The sequence below is a fragment of the Barbus barbus genome (assembly GCF_936440315.1).
Source record: "Barbus barbus genome assembly, chromosome: 5".
Taxonomy (NCBI): Eukaryota; Metazoa; Chordata; class Actinopteri; order Cypriniformes; family Cyprinidae; genus Barbus; species Barbus barbus.
In genome coordinates, this window is record NC_136733.1 from 9,466,959 (window position 1) to 9,485,134 (window position 18,176).

Below are 18,176 nucleotides of genomic sequence, written 5' to 3' on the forward strand. Positions count from 1 at the left end.
GTTTTTTTTAAGTAAATTATCTTCTGGTAAAAAGTTTGGAATAATTATGATTTATTTCTATAGAGTGATACTGTGACATTGTTTTAAGAGCATTTAAAAAATCAGAAATTGTTCTAAACCTTTGGCCTGTAGTGTATATTTATGCTAAACTGATATATTTACTTTAAGATATGTGAATGTTGATGCTGTTCTGGTTGAATTGTTAATATCTGTGGTCACATTTCCCACAGAGTTGTGTATTCAGATCTGTGCTGAAAGTGCTCTATTTGCTCTCACACCACAGCTCCAAATTCTACTCACTGCCTCTCGTGATCATTGCTCTTCAGACTTCAGCCTCCAACAGCACAGGTAAAACTCTGAACTCTGCAATACTTCAAAACTACCCAAAACATGGGTCAATTCGGGTTGCTTTTTATACTTTTTTTTTTTTTTTTACCATTTTCGTTTATGTGTGCCTTTTTTTAAAATGAGCTTGTGACTTTCAATAGTTGTAGTCAGTGTAATGTTGGTTACTTATGTTCTTGGGAGCCAGCTCTCCAAAATAATTTTCAATGTGCATATCTTGAGGTTTACATTTTTTTATACTTTAGTGATATGACTATAGTGTAATTTTATACAATAATATGTTTATGATTCCAGTTAGACAGTGTGCTTTGTCATACAGAGTTTTAAAATGTGTATTGATAATGTATATTGATTTTATTTACGTAGAGACCACAAAGACATTTTACTTGCTTGTGCACAAATGAAAAGCATGAGGCATATAGTGATTCTGATGACTCTCATAAGTGGTGAGTTAATCAGTGCAATTTAATTTTGCCTGTATATAGTAAATAACATTACAAAGAACTTACTGTGTGCATGTAAATGGGAATTTTATTAAACTTATTTTGTTAACAAATCAATAATCAAGATTTCTCATAGGTGCATTTGCTGCTCCATTTGTGAAGGGGGAGCAGGCCAAGAAATTTTTACATCTAAAGAGGCAGTCTGGCTACTGGGACCCCAGTTATGCCCAGAACCAATCGGGTTACACCTTACAGGAGCAGGTGAACACTAGCAACACTAGCCTCAGACTGAATGTGTTTGGTAAAAGCTGCTTGTATTGATCAGCTGATTATAGTGATTGTATGATGTGATGAGCGAAATGAATTAGTGAATTGGACCTAAAATACCCTTTACTTGCATCATATTTCGATTCTCTAAAAGCTATAGCACTATTTAGCCTGGTAAAAAGGTTCTATTTGTTCCCTTTCAGTCGGTCACTCCGAGTCACATCAGTGACCGATGAATTGGGATTCCCCCAGAGAGACCAATCCACTTCTAATGTAACTAAACGAGCCAATGGACATTGGTATGCGGTATTTCGAATCTGGCTGCCACACCCCGCAGCGCGGGTATAAGACGCAGCAGGTGCACCGCATTAATTCATGTGTTCGTTGAGGAGCCGAGCCGGTGACCCAGCAGCTCAGCAGTGGTACAGCGACTGTGGCGATGGGACATGACGCCTCCGTTCCCTCCTTCAGGGAACGAGGGTTACATACGTAACCAATACGTTCCCTTTCAGTCGGTAATTCCGAGTCACGTCGGTGACCGACGAATTGGGATCCCTACCAAAGCGCCAGAGGAGCTGCCCCCTCCAGTGCCCTGTGTTGGCCACCTGGTCCTTCCTATAAGGCAGACGATAGGACCGGGCTCTACACAGAGAAGGTCGACTACTGCTGTTCCTCGAGCAACCCAAACATGTGGAACTTGGATAACACTGGGAAAGCGTGCACTTATGGCCCTAGTAAGTGTACCGTGGAATAACATATGGGATCCCAACAGAGTCACTCACATAGGCACTAGCCTCACACCAGATTTCAATAATTCATTGGCTGAAGGTCTGGCGCCCGACACTCCGCCACATTTGGCCGCCGGAGTGCTGGAGGACTCGACAGGGTTTGCCTGGTCAGGGAACTCTCTAGAGATTTTAGGCTTTTAGGATGCCGCAAACCAACTCTGAACCGGGACTCTCAGTGCCACTACCTATTTGAGATGAGAACACAGGAAGAAATCGGTTCGACACGCAGGCTATAGAACCTAGCGAAAGTGTTAGGAGTCACCCAGCCCTCTAGATGTCTGCTAGCGAGGCACCATGAGACAGCGCCCAGGATGATGTGACACCCCTAGTGGAGTGACCACACAGCCTGAGCGGGCAGGGCACACCTTGTGCTTCATAGGCCAAGGTGATGGCACCCACTATCCAGTGGGCCATCCTCTGCTTGGAGACAACCTTCCCCTTCTGCTGTCCTCCGTAACAGACAACGAGCTGTTCTGAGGTCCTAAAGCTCTGAATTCTATCCACGTACTGTCGCAGTGCACGTACAAGACAGAGCAAAGTTAGGGCTGGGTCTGCCTCCTCCAGGGGCAGCGCTTGCAGGTTCACCATCTGGTCCCTGAAGGGAGTGGTAGGAACCTTGGGCACGTAGCCAGGCTGGGGTCTCAGTGTTGCACTGGAGTCAGCCGGCCCGAACTCAAGGCATGATTCGTCGACCGAAAATGCCTGCAGGTTCCCAACCCTCTTGATTGAGGCCAATGCAGTTAGGAGTAGGGTTTTCATAGAAAGAAACTTCAACTCGACTGACTGCAAAGGCTCGAAGGGGGCAGTTTGAAGGGCTCTAATTAGCACCAATGCCAAATCCCAAGAGGGTAGGGTATTTAACCTCCTGGCCCCCCTAAGGAACCTGACGACCAGATCGTGCTTCCCCACCGACCCACCGAGGAAGCAGGTGCACCGCATTAATGAATCTTTTTGCTTCAGAGCCGAGCGGTGGTGTATCACTACTGCTCTCCTGTCCTGCGAGTGACTGAGAAAGCAAGCGAGTGCAGGCGTGACGGCAGTTAGCAGAGGTGGTCACTGTCTCACAGGAAAAAAGGAAAGATTGTTTTCCGTGTAGACAGCCACACCAGGAGTATTTGGTGACCAGTTCTCCTGCGTGCTTCAGCACTAAAAAAGCATTATCTAAAAGAGCAACATGGGTGATCACGTCTTTTTAAAGATGTCTTATCACCCGTGCGTTTCTGGGTGTGGTCGTTTCCTAGCGTTTCGATCGCTGCCTCACGTGTCTGGGCATTCAGCATGCTGAGGAAGCTTTCGTGGATGGGTCATGTTCGTCTTGTGGGAACATGACCATCTCGGAGTTGCATAAAAGACTCCGCTATGTCAAACATGGCAGAGTCCCTCTGCCTCTGCCGCGATCCAGCGTTTGTCCCGGCACCCAGGGCGGTGCTACGTCCGGTGGAGTCAGAGGTGATCTTCTGGCCTCCACACCATGGCGTTACTGCAGGTCCACCAGGCTAAAGCCCTGAAAGACCTGCACAAGGTAGGTCACGACCTGGAGGTTCTACATGAACTGCGTGCTGCGATGGACCTCGCGCTACGAGCGACGAAGGTGACCGTATAGACTCTGGGACATGCGATGTCCATGCTAGTGGTACAGGAGCGCCATCTCTGGCTGTGTCTAGCTGACATGAAAGAGCATGAGAGGGTACAGTTCCTGAATGCTCCCGTGTCGCAGACCGTCCTCTTCGGCAACGCTGTCGAGAGCTTTGCCCAGCAGTTGCCTCAAGACTTTATCAGGCAGGACGGCTGTTCCACTGAAATAATTTCAGAGGCTCCTGAGGCATATTTCGACAGCTGTGGTGATAGTTCCGCTTGGTCTGCTCCATATGGCGACACGGTACTCACCGGGTTTAGATTACACCGGCCTGCCGCTCCCTTGTTCTTTCGTGCAGGAGTGCCCCTGTAGCAGGTATCCAGGCATGCTGTGGTATTCATGGATGCCTCGGCCACCGGCTGGGGTGCCACGTACAATGGGCACGCAGTGTCAGGGGTATGGACGGGTCGCCAACTGCGTTGGCATATCAATTGCCTCAAGTTTCTGGCAGTATGTCTTCCCCTGAGCCACCTCAGTGGGCGCCTTTGGGGCAGGGACTTTCTGGTCTGCACGGACAACACTGTGACCGTTGCGTATATCAACCAGCAAGGCGGTTTACACTCCCGTCGCATGTCGCAACTCGCCCGCCACCTCCTCCACTGGAGTCAGAAGCATCTGAGGTCCCTTCGTGCCATCCACATCCCAGGAGTGTTCAAACGGGCAGCCGACGAGCTGTCTTGAGCAGCACTTCCAGGGGAGTGGAGACTCCATCCCTAGGCGGTTCAGCTGATTTGGAGGCGGTTCGGAGTTGCTCAGGTAGACCTGTTTGCATCTCCAGAAACCACCCACTGCCAGTGGTTCTACTCCCTAACCGAGGCAACGCTCGGCATGGATGCACTGGCACACAGCTGGCCCCAGGTCCTGCACAAATATGCATTCCCCCCAGTGAGTCTACTAGCACAGACACTGTTCAAGATCAGGGAGGACGAGGAGCAGGTGCTGTTAGTGGCTCCATATTGGCCCAACAGGACCTGGTTCCCAGAACTCATGCTCCTTGCGACAGCCCCTCCTGGCCGATTCCTCTGAGGAAGAATCTGCTTTCTTAGAGACGGGGCACCAGACTTGTGGAAACTCCACGTGTGGTCCCTGGACGGGACGCGGAGGTTCTAGGTGACCTACCCAAGAGGTAGCACTTGCTATCGCTTCAGCACGAGCACCGTCCACTAGACAGGCCTATGCACTGAGGTGGAACCTGTTAGTCAAATGGTGTTCCTCTCACCATGAGGACCCCCGGAGATGTTCGATCAGAGTCGTGCATTCCTTCTTGCAGCAAGTATTGGAGCATAGACTGTTCCCCTCCACCCTTAAGGTTTACGTTGCTGCTATTTCCGCCCACCACGACCCCATAGAGGGGAGATCGGTGGGGAAGCACGATCTGGTCGTCAGGTTCCTTAGGGGGGCCAGAAGGTTAAATCCTCCTAGGCCTCCCTCCCTACCCTCTTGAGATTTGGCATTGGTGCTAAGAGCCCTTCAAACTGCCCCCTTCGAGACTTTGCTAGTTGAAGTTTCTTTCTATGAAAACCCTACTCCTGACTGCATTGGCCTCGAACAAGAGGGTGGGGGACCTGCAGGCATATTCATGTCCCATCACCACAGTCGCTGTACCACAGCTGAGCTGCCGGGCCAACAGCTTGGCTCCTCAGCGACAACATGAATTAATGCGGTGCTCCTGCTGCCTCTTATTCCCGTGCTGTGGGGTGTGTCAGCCAGATGCAAATGTCCATTGGCTCGTTTAGTTACACTCGAGATCCCAATTCGTTTGTCACCGACGTGACGTCTCTGTTCCCTCCTTTAGGGAACGAGGTTCTAAACATGAAATATCATTTTCTGGATTTAGACTTATCCTGGATGTTTGAATTAAGATGTTGCTTTATATAGTTGTTATTTAATTAGCCTACTTAATGAAATAGTTCTTCAATAAAATGAAAATATGTTGACAATTTACTCACCCTCAGGCCATTCAAGATGTACAGTAGATGAGTTTGTTTGTTCATTTGGAGAAATGTAGCATTACCACACTTGCTCAGCAATGGGTCCTCTGCAGCGAATGGGTGCCGTCAGAATGAGAGTCGAAACAGCTGATAAAAACAGAACATAAATTCACAAGTAATCCACATCACTCCAGTCCCTCAATTAACATCTTGTGAAGTAAAAAGCTGTGTTTGTAGGAAACACACCCATTGTTCATGCATTTTATCTTTAAACTGGACAAAATATGAGTCCATAAAAACGTCCTCCAGTGAAAAAAAAAATCTATCCCCTGTTGTCCTCTTACATCAAAATCCACCAACATGTTTGTAAAGAACTGTTTTTGGACTGGTTTCGCTTGTAAACAGTGCTCGATCTGTGCAAATGTCTCTCCTAATTCAGATAAAACTACTTTTTCAATGGAGAAAGCAATGTTATGCATGAAGGACTTGTATTTTATCCAATTTAAATGGTTTGTAAAATGTCTTAAGCATTTATTTCTCACAAACACAGCTTTTCGTGTTATAAGACATTAATTGGTGGACTGGAGTTGTGTGGATTACTTGTGTGATGTTTTTATCTGCTGTTTGGACTCTCATTCTGACGGCACCCATTCACTGCAGAGGATCCATTGGTGAGCAAGTGATGTAATGCTAAATTTCTCCAAAACTGTTCCCATGAAGTAACAAACTCATCTATATCAAGGATGTCTTGAGGGTGAGAACGTTTTAATTTTTGGGTGAATTATTCCTTTAAGACATAATCAGTCTTACATTTTTAAAAGCCTATGTATACAATAGTAAAATGAATGGAAAACAAATTAAAATACAGTGCAACACATGAATGAATAAATTCTCCTAATGACATTAGGCAAATTAGTATATCACAGCATCATGTTGTCTATGTGGCAGGCAAATGAATACTGGACTGATTTGAGAACAAATGCTCAGTATTACATGGACATGGGAAACCTGGTGTTTGACCGTTCTCTGGCTGAGTGAGTATCCTAAATAGTTTAAATTATGGTATTGAGAGCAATTCAATAAAATACCAAGGAAACAAATGTCTTCTTTCTCTCCTTAGTGAGACCAATAGGCTCTACATGGACATGCTGAGGGATGTAAGAGCACAGCTGGATGCACACACAGGCCAACAGTGATTGATATGGACGAAAACTATCGACTGATTAAGTCAGGGGCGAGTGCTGAGGCTGCTTTGCTGATCTCAGGGTTGTGAGCAGAGCAGCAGCCAATTTTTAGCAAAGACTTCTCTCAGAGATTGCAGTTAATTTGCGGCAATGCTTTTCAGCATAGTATAAAGCGCTTATACAGTATGAAGGACTAGGGGAGAGCACTTACAGTAAAAGTGAAATGAAGGAATCAATTATCATTGTATTAGGTAATTATTAAATATGTATCAGATAAAGAAAAGCGTTTGGCAAATGCTTTGTGAAAAAAGTAGTACAAAGTCTCTTTAAAATTAATTTTCATTTAAATTTTTACCACAAATCAAATAAACTAAAAACATAGATTTATTTATATTTGAACATTTATTTATTTACATTTGTATTTTTTGTTGGTTTAAATTTTAAGTGGCACTTAAACAGGTTCCATAGACGGCACGACATGCCAATCAAAGCAAATTATTTTAAACTATTTTGTACTGACTGATGGTTAACTGTAAAAAATCTAAAAAGGTTATTACAAATTAAAAAATAAATGACTAGAAATCGTTGTCAGCAACTAAAACACGCATAGGCTGTTTTCTTGATGCTGAAAAAGTTTATCTCTATTAGGCCTATTTGCCAACTTCCTATTTATATGATCAGTTATGTAGGCTGATATTTGCATTTACTTAATAAAGAATTTTGCATTTGCAGCTTAAAATATAACTAAAGATCAGCATTTCAAAAGCCTGTTGTTCATTAGAGGAATGTAGCCTAAAGATTGCAGCAATTGATACGCGACCATATTATTGCATCATCCCCGACTTTATTATAATACCGTGCTCTTAATCATGGCCTGTTTTTCTGTGTACGCACACTGATGTTTTCATCCACACAATTCTGCCATTCTTTCGAACAGCTTTCAACGCCTTTTTGGCTAGACGCGCTTTACTGCAACATGTCGCGCCAGTGATGCGCGCAACCTTCCGTGTTATGTAACACTGTAGAGCTCCATCAGCGAGGATGATGCGTGATGCTCTGCTTGGGCTGTTTCCACGTAATGACGGATGCTGAGCTGCGTCACACCCCCTTCTTCTGCCCCATACATACGAATGGTCCTCCATGGTGCCAACAGACGGACATTACGCGGCCCAGGAAAACAACAAACAGCCTCCCTCCATCACTAGTGAGTAGATGCATAATATCTCACTGCATTGTGGATAAATTAGGGGATATTAAACAATCGGTTAGCGATGTAGTTGCCTGTTGTCATTTTGAACTAGAGTCTGTGGGACACAAGTTGGCGTTTATGTCAGTTTCGTGATCAAATGGATACGCGGTCATTGTAGTCTATTTAACAGCGTCAATATCACTGTATTGCTGTTTCATGTCTAGGAGGGACTCACTCGACGTTTGTTGCATATCACCCACTGGAGGACAAATAGCCCGTCAGTTTTTGTATGGCTAAACAAATTAAATCTATCAATACTTGATATGCAATTAAGTTCTAGTTAGAAAAACAGGAACGGGAAAAAATCATTGGAGATTTAGTTGAACTCTCCTGTCAGTATGGTTAGTCACAGAGTAAGCTGTAGCCAATCTGTTTTAGTCTATTGGCATATAGTGCTTTAAAATAAGAAGTGTTGTGTTGTGTTTCCACCCTATAGGGGTTGAGATTTTTACCAGTGTAGGTTGGTGTTAATGTCCCAGTGCCGCCATGGCAAACAGGGGACCAAGCTATGGGCTCAGCCGTGACGTCCAAGAGAAGATTGAACAGAAATACAATGCGGATTTGGAGGCTCGGCTTGTGGAATGGATCCTGGCCCAGTGTGGCGATGATTTGGAGCGACCTGAACCTGGCAAACAGAACTTCCAGAAATGGCTCATGAGTGGAACAGTAGGTGTTGAATAACCAAGGAAATTATAGGGAGGTGTTTAAGAGGTCATTTACAATTGAAATATTAATGTCAGCTAATTTTTAACATGGGGAACTTAAAACAATTTAATTAACCTTTCCCTATATTTTACACATCTGAGAGCTGGAATCATAATCTGGAACGATAATCGCATTGCAGAATAATATAATAATCATGTGGCATGATTATGACACTGTACAACGGCATCGTGAATGTGGGAAAAATTTGAAACAATTTTTCACTCAGAAATTACTAGTATTTTAGAATTAATTACAAAGAAACAGCAATTAACAAAAATGTTGAAGTAGAATAGCTAAAATAGTATTTTCTTGTAAAATATACTTCAGTAATATTATTCACGTATTCTGGACATTTTGTATCAAATGAAGTGTACTTCACTTTGTGGAAAAAAAAATGAATCCTTGCCACTTTTGCATTTTTGAAAAAAGTTTGGGTAATATTAACTGAACAAGTATGCATGGATACACACTTCATAGATACACAAATTCACCGGAAATAGTTTGGCATTAATGCATGTCTGAGAAACACTGTACTATAATTTGTGAAGCACTAATTGTAAATTTGCTACTGCTATTTTAATAACATGCAAAAACTGAGATGGAGTTATTTTACAGGATACACCTTTCTGTCGCTTAGTTATTGTTTTAGTAATCACTAGGATGCATTATTTAGAATCTGGCAGAACTTAAATGAAATATGTTCCTCCTTTCACTCTTCCTGTCTCTTAACCCCTTCCCAGATTCTCTGCCGGCTCATTAACAGTCTGTACCCCAGTGGTGAGGAACCAATTAAGAAAATTTCAGAAAGTAGTATGGTCTTTAAGCAAATGGAAAAGATTTCTCAGTTCCTGCAGGCTGCTGAAGACTATGGTGTCAGTAGAAGAGACATATTCCAAACGGTTGATCTTTGGGAAGGTAGCACACGTGCACACACACACACACACACACACACACATACACACACAAATGCATCTTCCCTCCACTACATCTAAACCAGCACCCAAACTATGATCAGTAGATTTAAAGATGAGCATCTTTTTTAAACCTGTTTTACTAGTGAGGTTTCGCTCACATGTTTGAAAGGTTTCACTTCATTAATTCATTTTGAAATAGTGAAGACATTTCGGTCCACAGAAGTAAGTGCTTTACCTAAAGTATGATTTGATTTGATCTGATTTTAACTTATTTGGCAAGTTTACAAAACTATACAAGAAACGCACAAATATCCCATACAATTAAAAAATTGTTGAGGATAAAATAAACAGAATAAAACCTATGGCTTATTTCCATTGTGGTGTTCGGTGTTATCACAATGTCCCTATCCTATACTAATTTTAAAATAACACAAACATCACATACTATACATTTTTAAAAATGACCAAAACAACACATACAAAAAAAAAAAAAAAAAAAAAAAAGAACTCAAATGACTAATTTGAACAACTGCTGTACCAAAAAGGCTGCATAATTGAAGTGTAGTTGTATGGATGCACCTGACAACAACTTTAGGTATGAACATCCAGTAAATCCAATTGAATTCTACCGCATATTTTATTAAAAGCATTTCTACCTATAAATCCACCTGTTAAATTATTATCAAGAAGACATCCTCAATAATTCACACAATTCTCTGATTCTATAACCTTATCATCGAACTTCATCATAAATCAGCATTCTTATGCAGTCTCCCTCTTAAGGCAAAGATAATGACTGAGTCTTACCTAATGTAGGAAATTTAAGGAAAGTTTATTACCCAAAAACCAAGTGGACACCTCTTGTAACTGACAAGACTTTCTATCCTCAAGGTGTCTTTTCCTTTGATGAGACGCTAAAATTGCTGCATCATCTGAATGAAGAGTTCTGCCAAATATGCTTATTTAAGATAATTTATATTAGAAAAAATAAAGGACTTAAAACGATTCCTTGAGGAACACCACAGGTAATTGGTAACAAGCTAGACAATATACCTTTAACATCTACTCTCTGGCTTCTATTTTCAAGATAAGATTGTACCCACCAAATAGCCTCTTCATTGCCCTTAAATTATACAATAAAATGGAATGATCTATTCTACAGTATCAAAAGCCTTCTAATATCTAACATAATTGCATAATTTACCACTATCAACCATTGTTCTTATCCTATCAGTCATATAACATACATGTCTACAGATCATGCAGTTCATATTTTCAGTATTTTTTTTTAAATTATTTTCTGCTTTGCATTTTCATTATCTCTGACAACATGCAAAGGATAGAAATGGGCCTATTATTAACAATATCCACCTTACTGCCCCTTTTATATAATCTAAACTCTAAACTCTGCAGGAAAGTGGACCTCCAGGGCCAGAGTTGAGAATTCCTGATTTAACTATTGTCATTAACATGGTGTATATAGGACTGTACAAAATGGCAAGCACTGTGTCACAGGTATCATGTTCATAAGGCTTTTTGCTCTGTTTTAAAGGAAAGGACATGGCTGCAGTCCAGGGGACACTGATGGCTCTGGGAAGTGAAGCTCTGACTAAGGATGATGGACATTACCGTGGGGACAAAGACTGGTTTCATAGGTGAGCTGGACAAAGAAGGGTGTCACCCATTTGCACTTTGCCCATAGATGGACTGAGACCCCCGGTCAGGAAACTCTCTGGGTCTCTGCAGCAAAGCCGCCTTTCCTGGTGTAAAAAGTCTAAAAATAAATTTTGTTTATCTTTAATTTCCTATGTATATTCACTTTCAGCTCCTGATTATGTCCTTTGAGGCTTTGTCAGTGCACAAATGAAAAGTGGTGAAAGGTTATCTAATCAGAACTTAGCCATCACAGCCCGTGCAGAATTGCCAACCATGCAAACGAATAGAATCTAAATTCAGATTCTTCAGCCAATCAAATTGTTTTATTTGTACCTGGTGGGTGCAGTCTTTGCAGAGGCTATCTAGCTGGCTTTAAGTCAGTCATGCATTAAGTGATGTAGGTAATTAGAGTTTGAACAGTGCAAGAGACCTTCTGTAAGAACTGCTGATTCATTACAAATGGATTATTTTCATTTCAAATAATCATTGGTAAGTGCTTTTGATGTTATCTAAATTGGCTATTGCCTATATATCAATTTATGATTTATTGAAGTTAAAATACGTAGGCTTTCGTGACAGATCCATAGCCTTGTGGGCAGCAAAACAACAGTGTAGATGCACCTTTGGGAGACCCTCATCGAGCTCGAGGTCCTCATAAATATGAGATAAAAAGATGCGAGGATGACATAAAAAGCCAAAATAGATAATTTTTACGTTTCACCTCATAATTTCAACTTTTTGTCATAATGACTTTTTATGTCATAATTATGTCTTTGTATCTCATAATTTCAGCCTTTATGCCAATAATTTTTTTACCAAAGCATGATTTTTTTCTTATGTGACAAAAATGAGCTTATATACCATTTTCATGTCTTGAGCATTAGATTTTTTTTAGATAACCAGTGGCACCGCATTGGCTTAAACTAACTTAAAGGCCAAAATCAGTGACAGAAAATAAGAAAAAAAGCAGTTTTAATTTATACTTAAAATTCAGTGTTTCAACACAACATCTGCACTTTATGTGGACTATATAGGGCACAAGACAGTAGAGTGTCTGCAAGAGTCACAACTATGACATTACAAAATGCCAATGAGCACGTATGAAGAAAGAATTAGTTGCGAGGTTAATGGCTTTGGATCTTTGAAATACATTCTGAACATTCTGTCATGTTATCAGTGACAAAAACAATCTTTTTGTTATTTTTCAAAAGAAAGACCAGAGAAAATCAACACATTTATTTGCTGTTGTCTGAAAATTGGACCAGACTTTATGCCAACAGTCAGAAGTCTGGATCTACGGGACTAAATCAAATACAGCTACTCCAGCTCATGCAACATCTAAGCACAAAGTTCCTGCATTTTAATGTTTTTATTGTGTTTTAGGAAAGCCAAGGTCCACAAGAGGGAGTTTTCTGAGGAGCAGCTGCGTCATGGTCGCAGTCTTATCGGCTTGCAAATGGGAAGCAATCGTGGAGCATCTCAATCTGGCATGGTAGGGTACGGCACCCCACGGCAAATCATGCGGTATGACTCTCCTCGACACAATGGACATCAGAGCAATCCCTAAACACCATACAGTTTGGTATTTAAAATCTGTACTGGAGCCAAAAGCCAAATCTAGAGCTCCAGTAGAAGGAATGTGTGTGTATATAGATAAACTGTGGACTGTTGCTGCTTACAGCAGTCCTTGAATAACACACATTAGAGAGTTGTCCCTTTACCCACAATGCACCTGTGCCATGTGCAAAATAAGCCATTTAAATTGAAAATAGTATCAAAAGGCTCAACTCTTAAAGATGAAATGTGCATTTCTGTAAACATGTAGCTCTTTAAGAATGGTAATCTTACAATCTGGTACTTGAACGTTTATTTATAAATACGCATTTGGCTGATGCTTTTATCCAAAGCAACATAAAAGTCCATTTAAGGAATTGTGTGAAATTAAACCCAGAATATCGGCGTTGCAAGCCCATGCTTTATGAGTCGGGCTGAATTGAGTTGTGCATGCTGTGCAATAGGAACATTCTGAAAAAATGTCTACTTTTACTTAAAGCCATATGTAATCAATCAGTGTGTCAAGATATACAAAATAAACAGTGCTTAAAATATAAATGTATTTGAGTAAAGTGATACTGTGCTCAGTTGCTACAAAATGTACATTATTGTTGATGTATACTAACTATAAAGGTTCCTATTCCTGCTAGCAGAACGCGCCAAACTAATCGACTCATTCAATAATGTCTTCAAAAAATGTCATTGTTGTGCTGAAAATTCTGATGTCACTGCAACGAACTGATGCTATCCACCTTTTTCTTGCTGTAAAAATGGCTGCTGCCATTTGTAAATTCTATGGGTCTAGCTTCCAGTCTCATTCGCGTCCAGCTATTTTTAGCTGTACAAAAGTTTGTTTTGCTGCTTGATACTGAAAATTGGTGTCTTACCATATTATTTTAATGTATTATCTTAATTATGAAGACACTGATTTGTAGTGCAAAGTGTTACCGTTTACTGCACATTGTTATTCTTCTCGTTATTTACCTATAGCAGCTAATGAAACGGAAATCTCGCCCATAGGTTTACTTCCGCATTGAAGAAAAAGGTGGATACATTCCAGTGATATGAGAAAAGAATCGTGTGTTTAAGAGTTTGAATCAAGTAAAGAATGTGGTATTTATTAAAAGTCATTTTAAATGCAGCTATTTTCAACTTTTGTTAATTTTGTGCATGTTAAGTAAATGTGCTTCCGATGCTAGGACTGTATTGCAGATTATTATATTTATTTATTGTGAAGTTTCACATTTGTATCTATACACAGTACCTTTGACAATCAAAATACTTTCCAATTGTCATGACTGAAATGTTTGGCTGTTTAGATCTGTTTCTTGTTTTTATTTTTGTGGTTTGATTTTAAATCCATTACTTCATTAGAAAAAAATGTATTAACCAACATTTTTGCTATTTACTAAATGTCTTAGTTTAAATTTATTGGAATGTAGATATATTTTTTTTATTCAACATTGTTTGACTATTGTAAAGAGAGGACTAGATATTATTCTCAATTTTCAGTTACGTGCACAAATGTATCATTTCGATAATTGTTGCAAATATATCTTACTATTCACTGGTAGTTGTGTATGTGTTTGTGGAAGGTAAACTCTTCACCTGACCATTTTGTTTAAATTGGAACATTGGTTGATATATTTACACAAAAGTGAACAACTGTATTCACAAATGTGCCTCTACTTGTACACATCATTACACGTTCATTTAATTCTGACCTTCACAAACTGCAAGGTATAGTATATTAGTTTGTGGTGAGATACATTTGTAATGTCTGCTGAATTTATGGTAAATGGTAAACTCATTCATACAGTTTCGGGGCCAATTTCTTTACAAATAATTTAATACTGTGAGGTTTAGATTTCAGTGTTATGTCAAAGTAAACCTGCACTCTCACACACAGTGTATTTCATAACCGGCCATGACCACTGAAGAGGCCTGCATAACAAAGTAACCTGCTCTTGTCAAGGTAGAAATGGAGACGCTTTCATACAATGCATACAGGTGACAGTAAACAAACGTGAGTTTATTTCAAGAGCTCAGCGTAACATTCTCATTCAGCTGATATACATGTTCGTTCTGCTTACTGTTAAACATCCAAACCATCACAATGGCTTCACAATTTAATGCACAAAATCTGCCTCTCACACACACTCAGTCACTCTTGTAACACGTTGAAAAAAAAGATTTGAACAGAAAGAATATGGAAACTAACTGGAATGAAAACAAATAAAAAAAACAATGGATCAAAAGTACAATGTCTTTGTCGTCTTTAACTCAGCCATCTGGGTGTCCATCAGCCTCTTCCAACACTTCAGCATGTTTAAGCTGAAAATCAAAACAATATGTAAGTTCATCCACATAACCAGGACGAGAGGCATAGGAAGCATGTTGTTTCATTGGCTGGAAGATTGGATGCCAGCTTGTGCCATGCAGAGTTTCATGACTGGACTTAATAAATTATGGATGGCACAACACATACTAGTTATAATTTTGTTCAACATATTCCTTAACAGAACACTACTAAAAGGATAGTTCACCCAAAAATGAACTCATCCTCAGGCTATGCAAGATGTAGGTGTTTTTTTTCTTTAGTAGAAGAGTAAAAGGAGGTTTTTAGCTGAAACCGTGGTCCTTGGTGATTCGTAAAATGCAAGCTTATGGCTGCCGTCACTTTGAGAGTCAAAAAAGCATATACAGGCAACACAAAATGAATACCCGTGGCTCTTGATGATATATTGAGCTCTTATGAAGTGAAATTATCAGTCTGTGCAAGAAACTGAATATAATTTACAATATTATGTGTATATCTGTAATCCAGAGCCTCAGAAAAACGGGGAAGTCCAATTCTTTTTCACAAACTGGTTCTTTCAGACAGTTTGTTTCAATGAACTGGTTCAAATAACCGATGCACCAATTTATGTAATCAAGCAATGACTTCATATACACAATTATATTACTAAAGCACCCAATAATGATGCAAAACTTTAATGTTTGTAATGTTGTAAATAATGCCTCTTGCACAGACCTCAATATACAGGTCCTCCTGCATAAGACCTAAATATACAGGTCCTTCTCAAAAAATTAGCATATTGTGATAAAGTTAATTATTTTCTGTAATGTACTGATAAACATTAGACTTTCATATATTTTAGATTCATTACAACACAACTGAAGTAGTTCAAGCCTTTTATTGTTTTAATATTGATGATTTTGGCATACAGCTCATGAAAACCCAAATATGATGGGTTATTAACCTAATCATCTGAATCAACTAATTAACTCTAAACACCTGCAAAAGATTCCTGAGGCTTTTAAAAACTCCCAGCCTGGTTCATTACTCAAAACCGCAATCATGGGTAAGACTGCCGTTCTGACTGCTGTCCAGAAGGCCATCATTGACACCCTCAAGCAAGAGGGTAAGACACAGAAAGAAATTTCTGAACGAATAGGCTGTTCCCAGAGTGCTGTATCAAGGCACCTCAGTGGGAAGTCTGTGGGAAGGAAAAAGTGTGGCAGAAAACGCAGCACAACGAGAAGAGGTGACCGGACCCTGAGGAAGATTGTGGAGAAGGACCGATTCCAGACCTTGGGGGACCTGCGGAAGCAGTGGACTGAGTCTGGAGTAGAAACCTCCAGAGCCGCCGTGTACAGGCGTGTGCAGGAAATGGGCTACAGGTGCCGCATTCCCCAGGTCAAGCCACTTTTGAACCAGAAACAGCGGCAGAAGCGCCTGACCTGGGCTACAGAGAAGCAGCACTGGACTGTTGCTCAGTGGTCCAAAGTACTTTTTTCGGATGAAAGCAAATTTTGCATGTCATTCGGAAATCAAGGTGCCAGAGTCTGGAGGAAGACTGGGGAGAGGGAAATGCCAAAATGCCTGAAGTCCAGTGTCAAGTACCCACAGTCAGTGACGGTCTGGGGTGCCATGTCAGCTGCTGGTGTTGGTCCACTGTGTTTTATCAAGGGCAGGGTCAATGCAGCTAGCTATCAGGAGATTTGGGAGCACTTCATGCTTCCATCTGCTGAAAAGCTTTATGGAGATGATTTCATTGTTCAGCACGACCTGGCACCTGCTCACAGTGCCAAAACCACTGGTAAATGGTTTACTGACCATGGTATTACTGTGCTCAATTGGCCTGCCAACTCTCCTGACCTGAACCCCATACAGAATCTGTGGGATATTGTGAAGAGAAAGTTGAGAGACGCAAGACCCAACACTCTGGATGAGCTTAAGGCCGCTATCGAAGCATCCTGGGCCTCCATAACACCTCAGCAGTGCCACAGGCTGATTGCCTCCATGCCACGCCGCATTGAAGCAGTCATTTCTGCAAAAGGATTCCCGACCAAGTATTGAGTGCATAAATGAACATAGTGGACATTCTTTTATTGGTCGGATGAAATATGCTAATTTTTTGAGATAGGAATTTTGGGTTTTCATGAGCTGTATGCCAAAATCATCAATATTAAAACAATAAAAGGCTTGAACTACTTCAGTTGTGTGTAATGAATCTAAAATATATGAAAGTCTAATGTTTATCAGTACATTACAGAAAATAATTAACTTTATCACAATATGCAAATTTTTTGAGAAGGACCTGTATTGTGAGGAGCCACAAGTTAAAAATCATCTTTAAAGGGGTCATGACATGGGAAACCAATTTTCCCTTGATCTTTTAATACAGAAGAGGTGTTTGTATGCTTAATACATCCTGCAAGTTTCATGACTTCAAATGGCCTCATCATCAATAAAAAAAGCATTTATGTAATAATCCTCAGAAAACAGCTCGTTTTGGATCCATAGGAACAAGGTGACGTCAGCTGGGCACAGTCATTTGCATAAACACTACCTGCTCCAGAGCAACACATCGACACAGGCCCCGCCCACTGGCATTCAGCTGCTAACAGAAGGCACTTGATCACGCTGCGAGTGTTGCATTGCGTCAAAAGTAAATAGAAATTACAATCACTGACGCTATCTTGTCCACACTGGATACAGTATACAGATGCGCGTTCACTTTCTGACACACTCGAGTCTGTCATCAGGACAAATGGAGAGAAAGAACGTTCGCTTTAAAGTTAGTTCTCGTCTTTGTACAGATATCAGAAGGTTCCCAACGTAAGGAACAAGTGGATAGTTTGCTTTAATGACATTGCGGATCATGTCAGAGGACTGAGTATATGGTTTTGTAAACGAGACACGTGTCATGGAGAGTTCACAAAGAAACATTTGTTGTAAGATGAAGCGGTACTATATCTGCAGCTGCATCAACTATAAGTAGATGATTTAATAATGCTTTGTCTGGAAATGACGGCTTTATTTTGATTGTTGTCAAAACACTCACACGTAATAGCGAGGGGGCATCGATACTGACATTAGCTAATCAGAACAGTGGCAGATTAATGAGAATCATTAAAAGACCCACCTCTTAAAAACAGCCTGGTGTACCGACATTATGATGTTCATTTGTTTATTTTGTGCTTTAAGTAAATATGAA

At 40.8% G+C, this 18,176-nt stretch overlaps 3 protein-coding genes across 5 annotated transcripts in view; 2 read left to right on the plus strand and 1 right to left on the minus strand.

Moving 5' to 3' along the window:
* Positions 1-328: 328 nt before the first annotated feature.
* LOC306869619 (uncharacterized protein C3orf85-like) lies at positions 329-7,656 on the plus strand. Its single transcript, XM_079416426.1, has 6 exons — positions 329-348; positions 712-791; positions 925-1,049; positions 6,359-6,444; positions 6,531-6,567; positions 7,532-7,656. The coding sequence occupies exons 2-6, from the start codon at positions 746-748 to the stop codon at positions 7,583-7,585; spliced, it is 348 nt and encodes a 115-aa protein (XP_079272552.1). The 5' UTR covers positions 329-348; positions 712-745; the 3' UTR covers positions 7,586-7,656.
* LOC306869617 (transgelin-3-like) lies at positions 6,622-14,905 on the plus strand. Its single transcript, XM_079416423.1, has 5 exons — positions 6,622-7,798; positions 8,280-8,509; positions 9,289-9,463; positions 11,015-11,117; positions 12,502-14,905. The coding sequence occupies exons 2-5, from the start codon at positions 8,330-8,332 to the stop codon at positions 12,683-12,685; spliced, it is 642 nt and encodes a 213-aa protein (XP_079272549.1). The 5' UTR covers positions 6,622-7,798; positions 8,280-8,329; the 3' UTR covers positions 12,686-14,905.
* The window catches only part of LOC306869600 (uncharacterized protein), a 30,746-nt gene continuing 27,254 nt past the window's right edge, over positions 14,685-18,176 (minus strand). For all 3 annotated transcript variants that reach the window (XM_079416395.1, XM_079416393.1, XM_079416394.1), the window contains exon 19: positions 14,685-15,006. In XM_079416395.1, the coding sequence (XP_079272521.1) occupies positions 14,956-15,006 (51 nt within the window). In that variant the 3' untranslated portion in view covers positions 14,685-14,955. The remainder of the gene's footprint in view (positions 15,007-18,176) is intronic.

What these genes read in the sequence shown, in the direction of transcription:
- LOC306869619 (XM_079416426.1), top strand. Translation starts at nt 746, where the DNA reads ATGAAAAGCATGAGGCATATAGTGATTCTGATGACTCTCATAAGTG. An exon ending in TTTGACCGTTCTCTGGCTGA is followed by an intron (nt 6,445 to 6,530) that starts GTGAGTATCCTA and finishes TTCTCTCCTTAG; the next exon opens with TGAGACCAATAGGCTCTACA. An exon ending in ACATGGACATGCTGAGGGAT is followed by an intron (nt 6,568 to 7,531) that starts GTAAGAGCACAG and finishes TCTTTCGAACAG; the next exon opens with CTTTCAACGCCTTTTTGGCT.
- LOC306869617 (XM_079416423.1), top strand. Translation starts at nt 8,330, where the DNA reads ATGGCAAACAGGGGACCAAGCTATGGGCTCAGCCGTGACGTCCAAGAG. An exon ending in AACGGTTGATCTTTGGGAAG is followed by an intron (nt 9,464 to 11,014) that starts GTAGCACACGTG and finishes TCTGTTTTAAAG; the next exon opens with GAAAGGACATGGCTGCAGTC. An exon ending in GACAAAGACTGGTTTCATAG is followed by an intron (nt 11,118 to 12,501) that starts GTGAGCTGGACA and finishes ATTGTGTTTTAG; the next exon opens with GAAAGCCAAGGTCCACAAGA.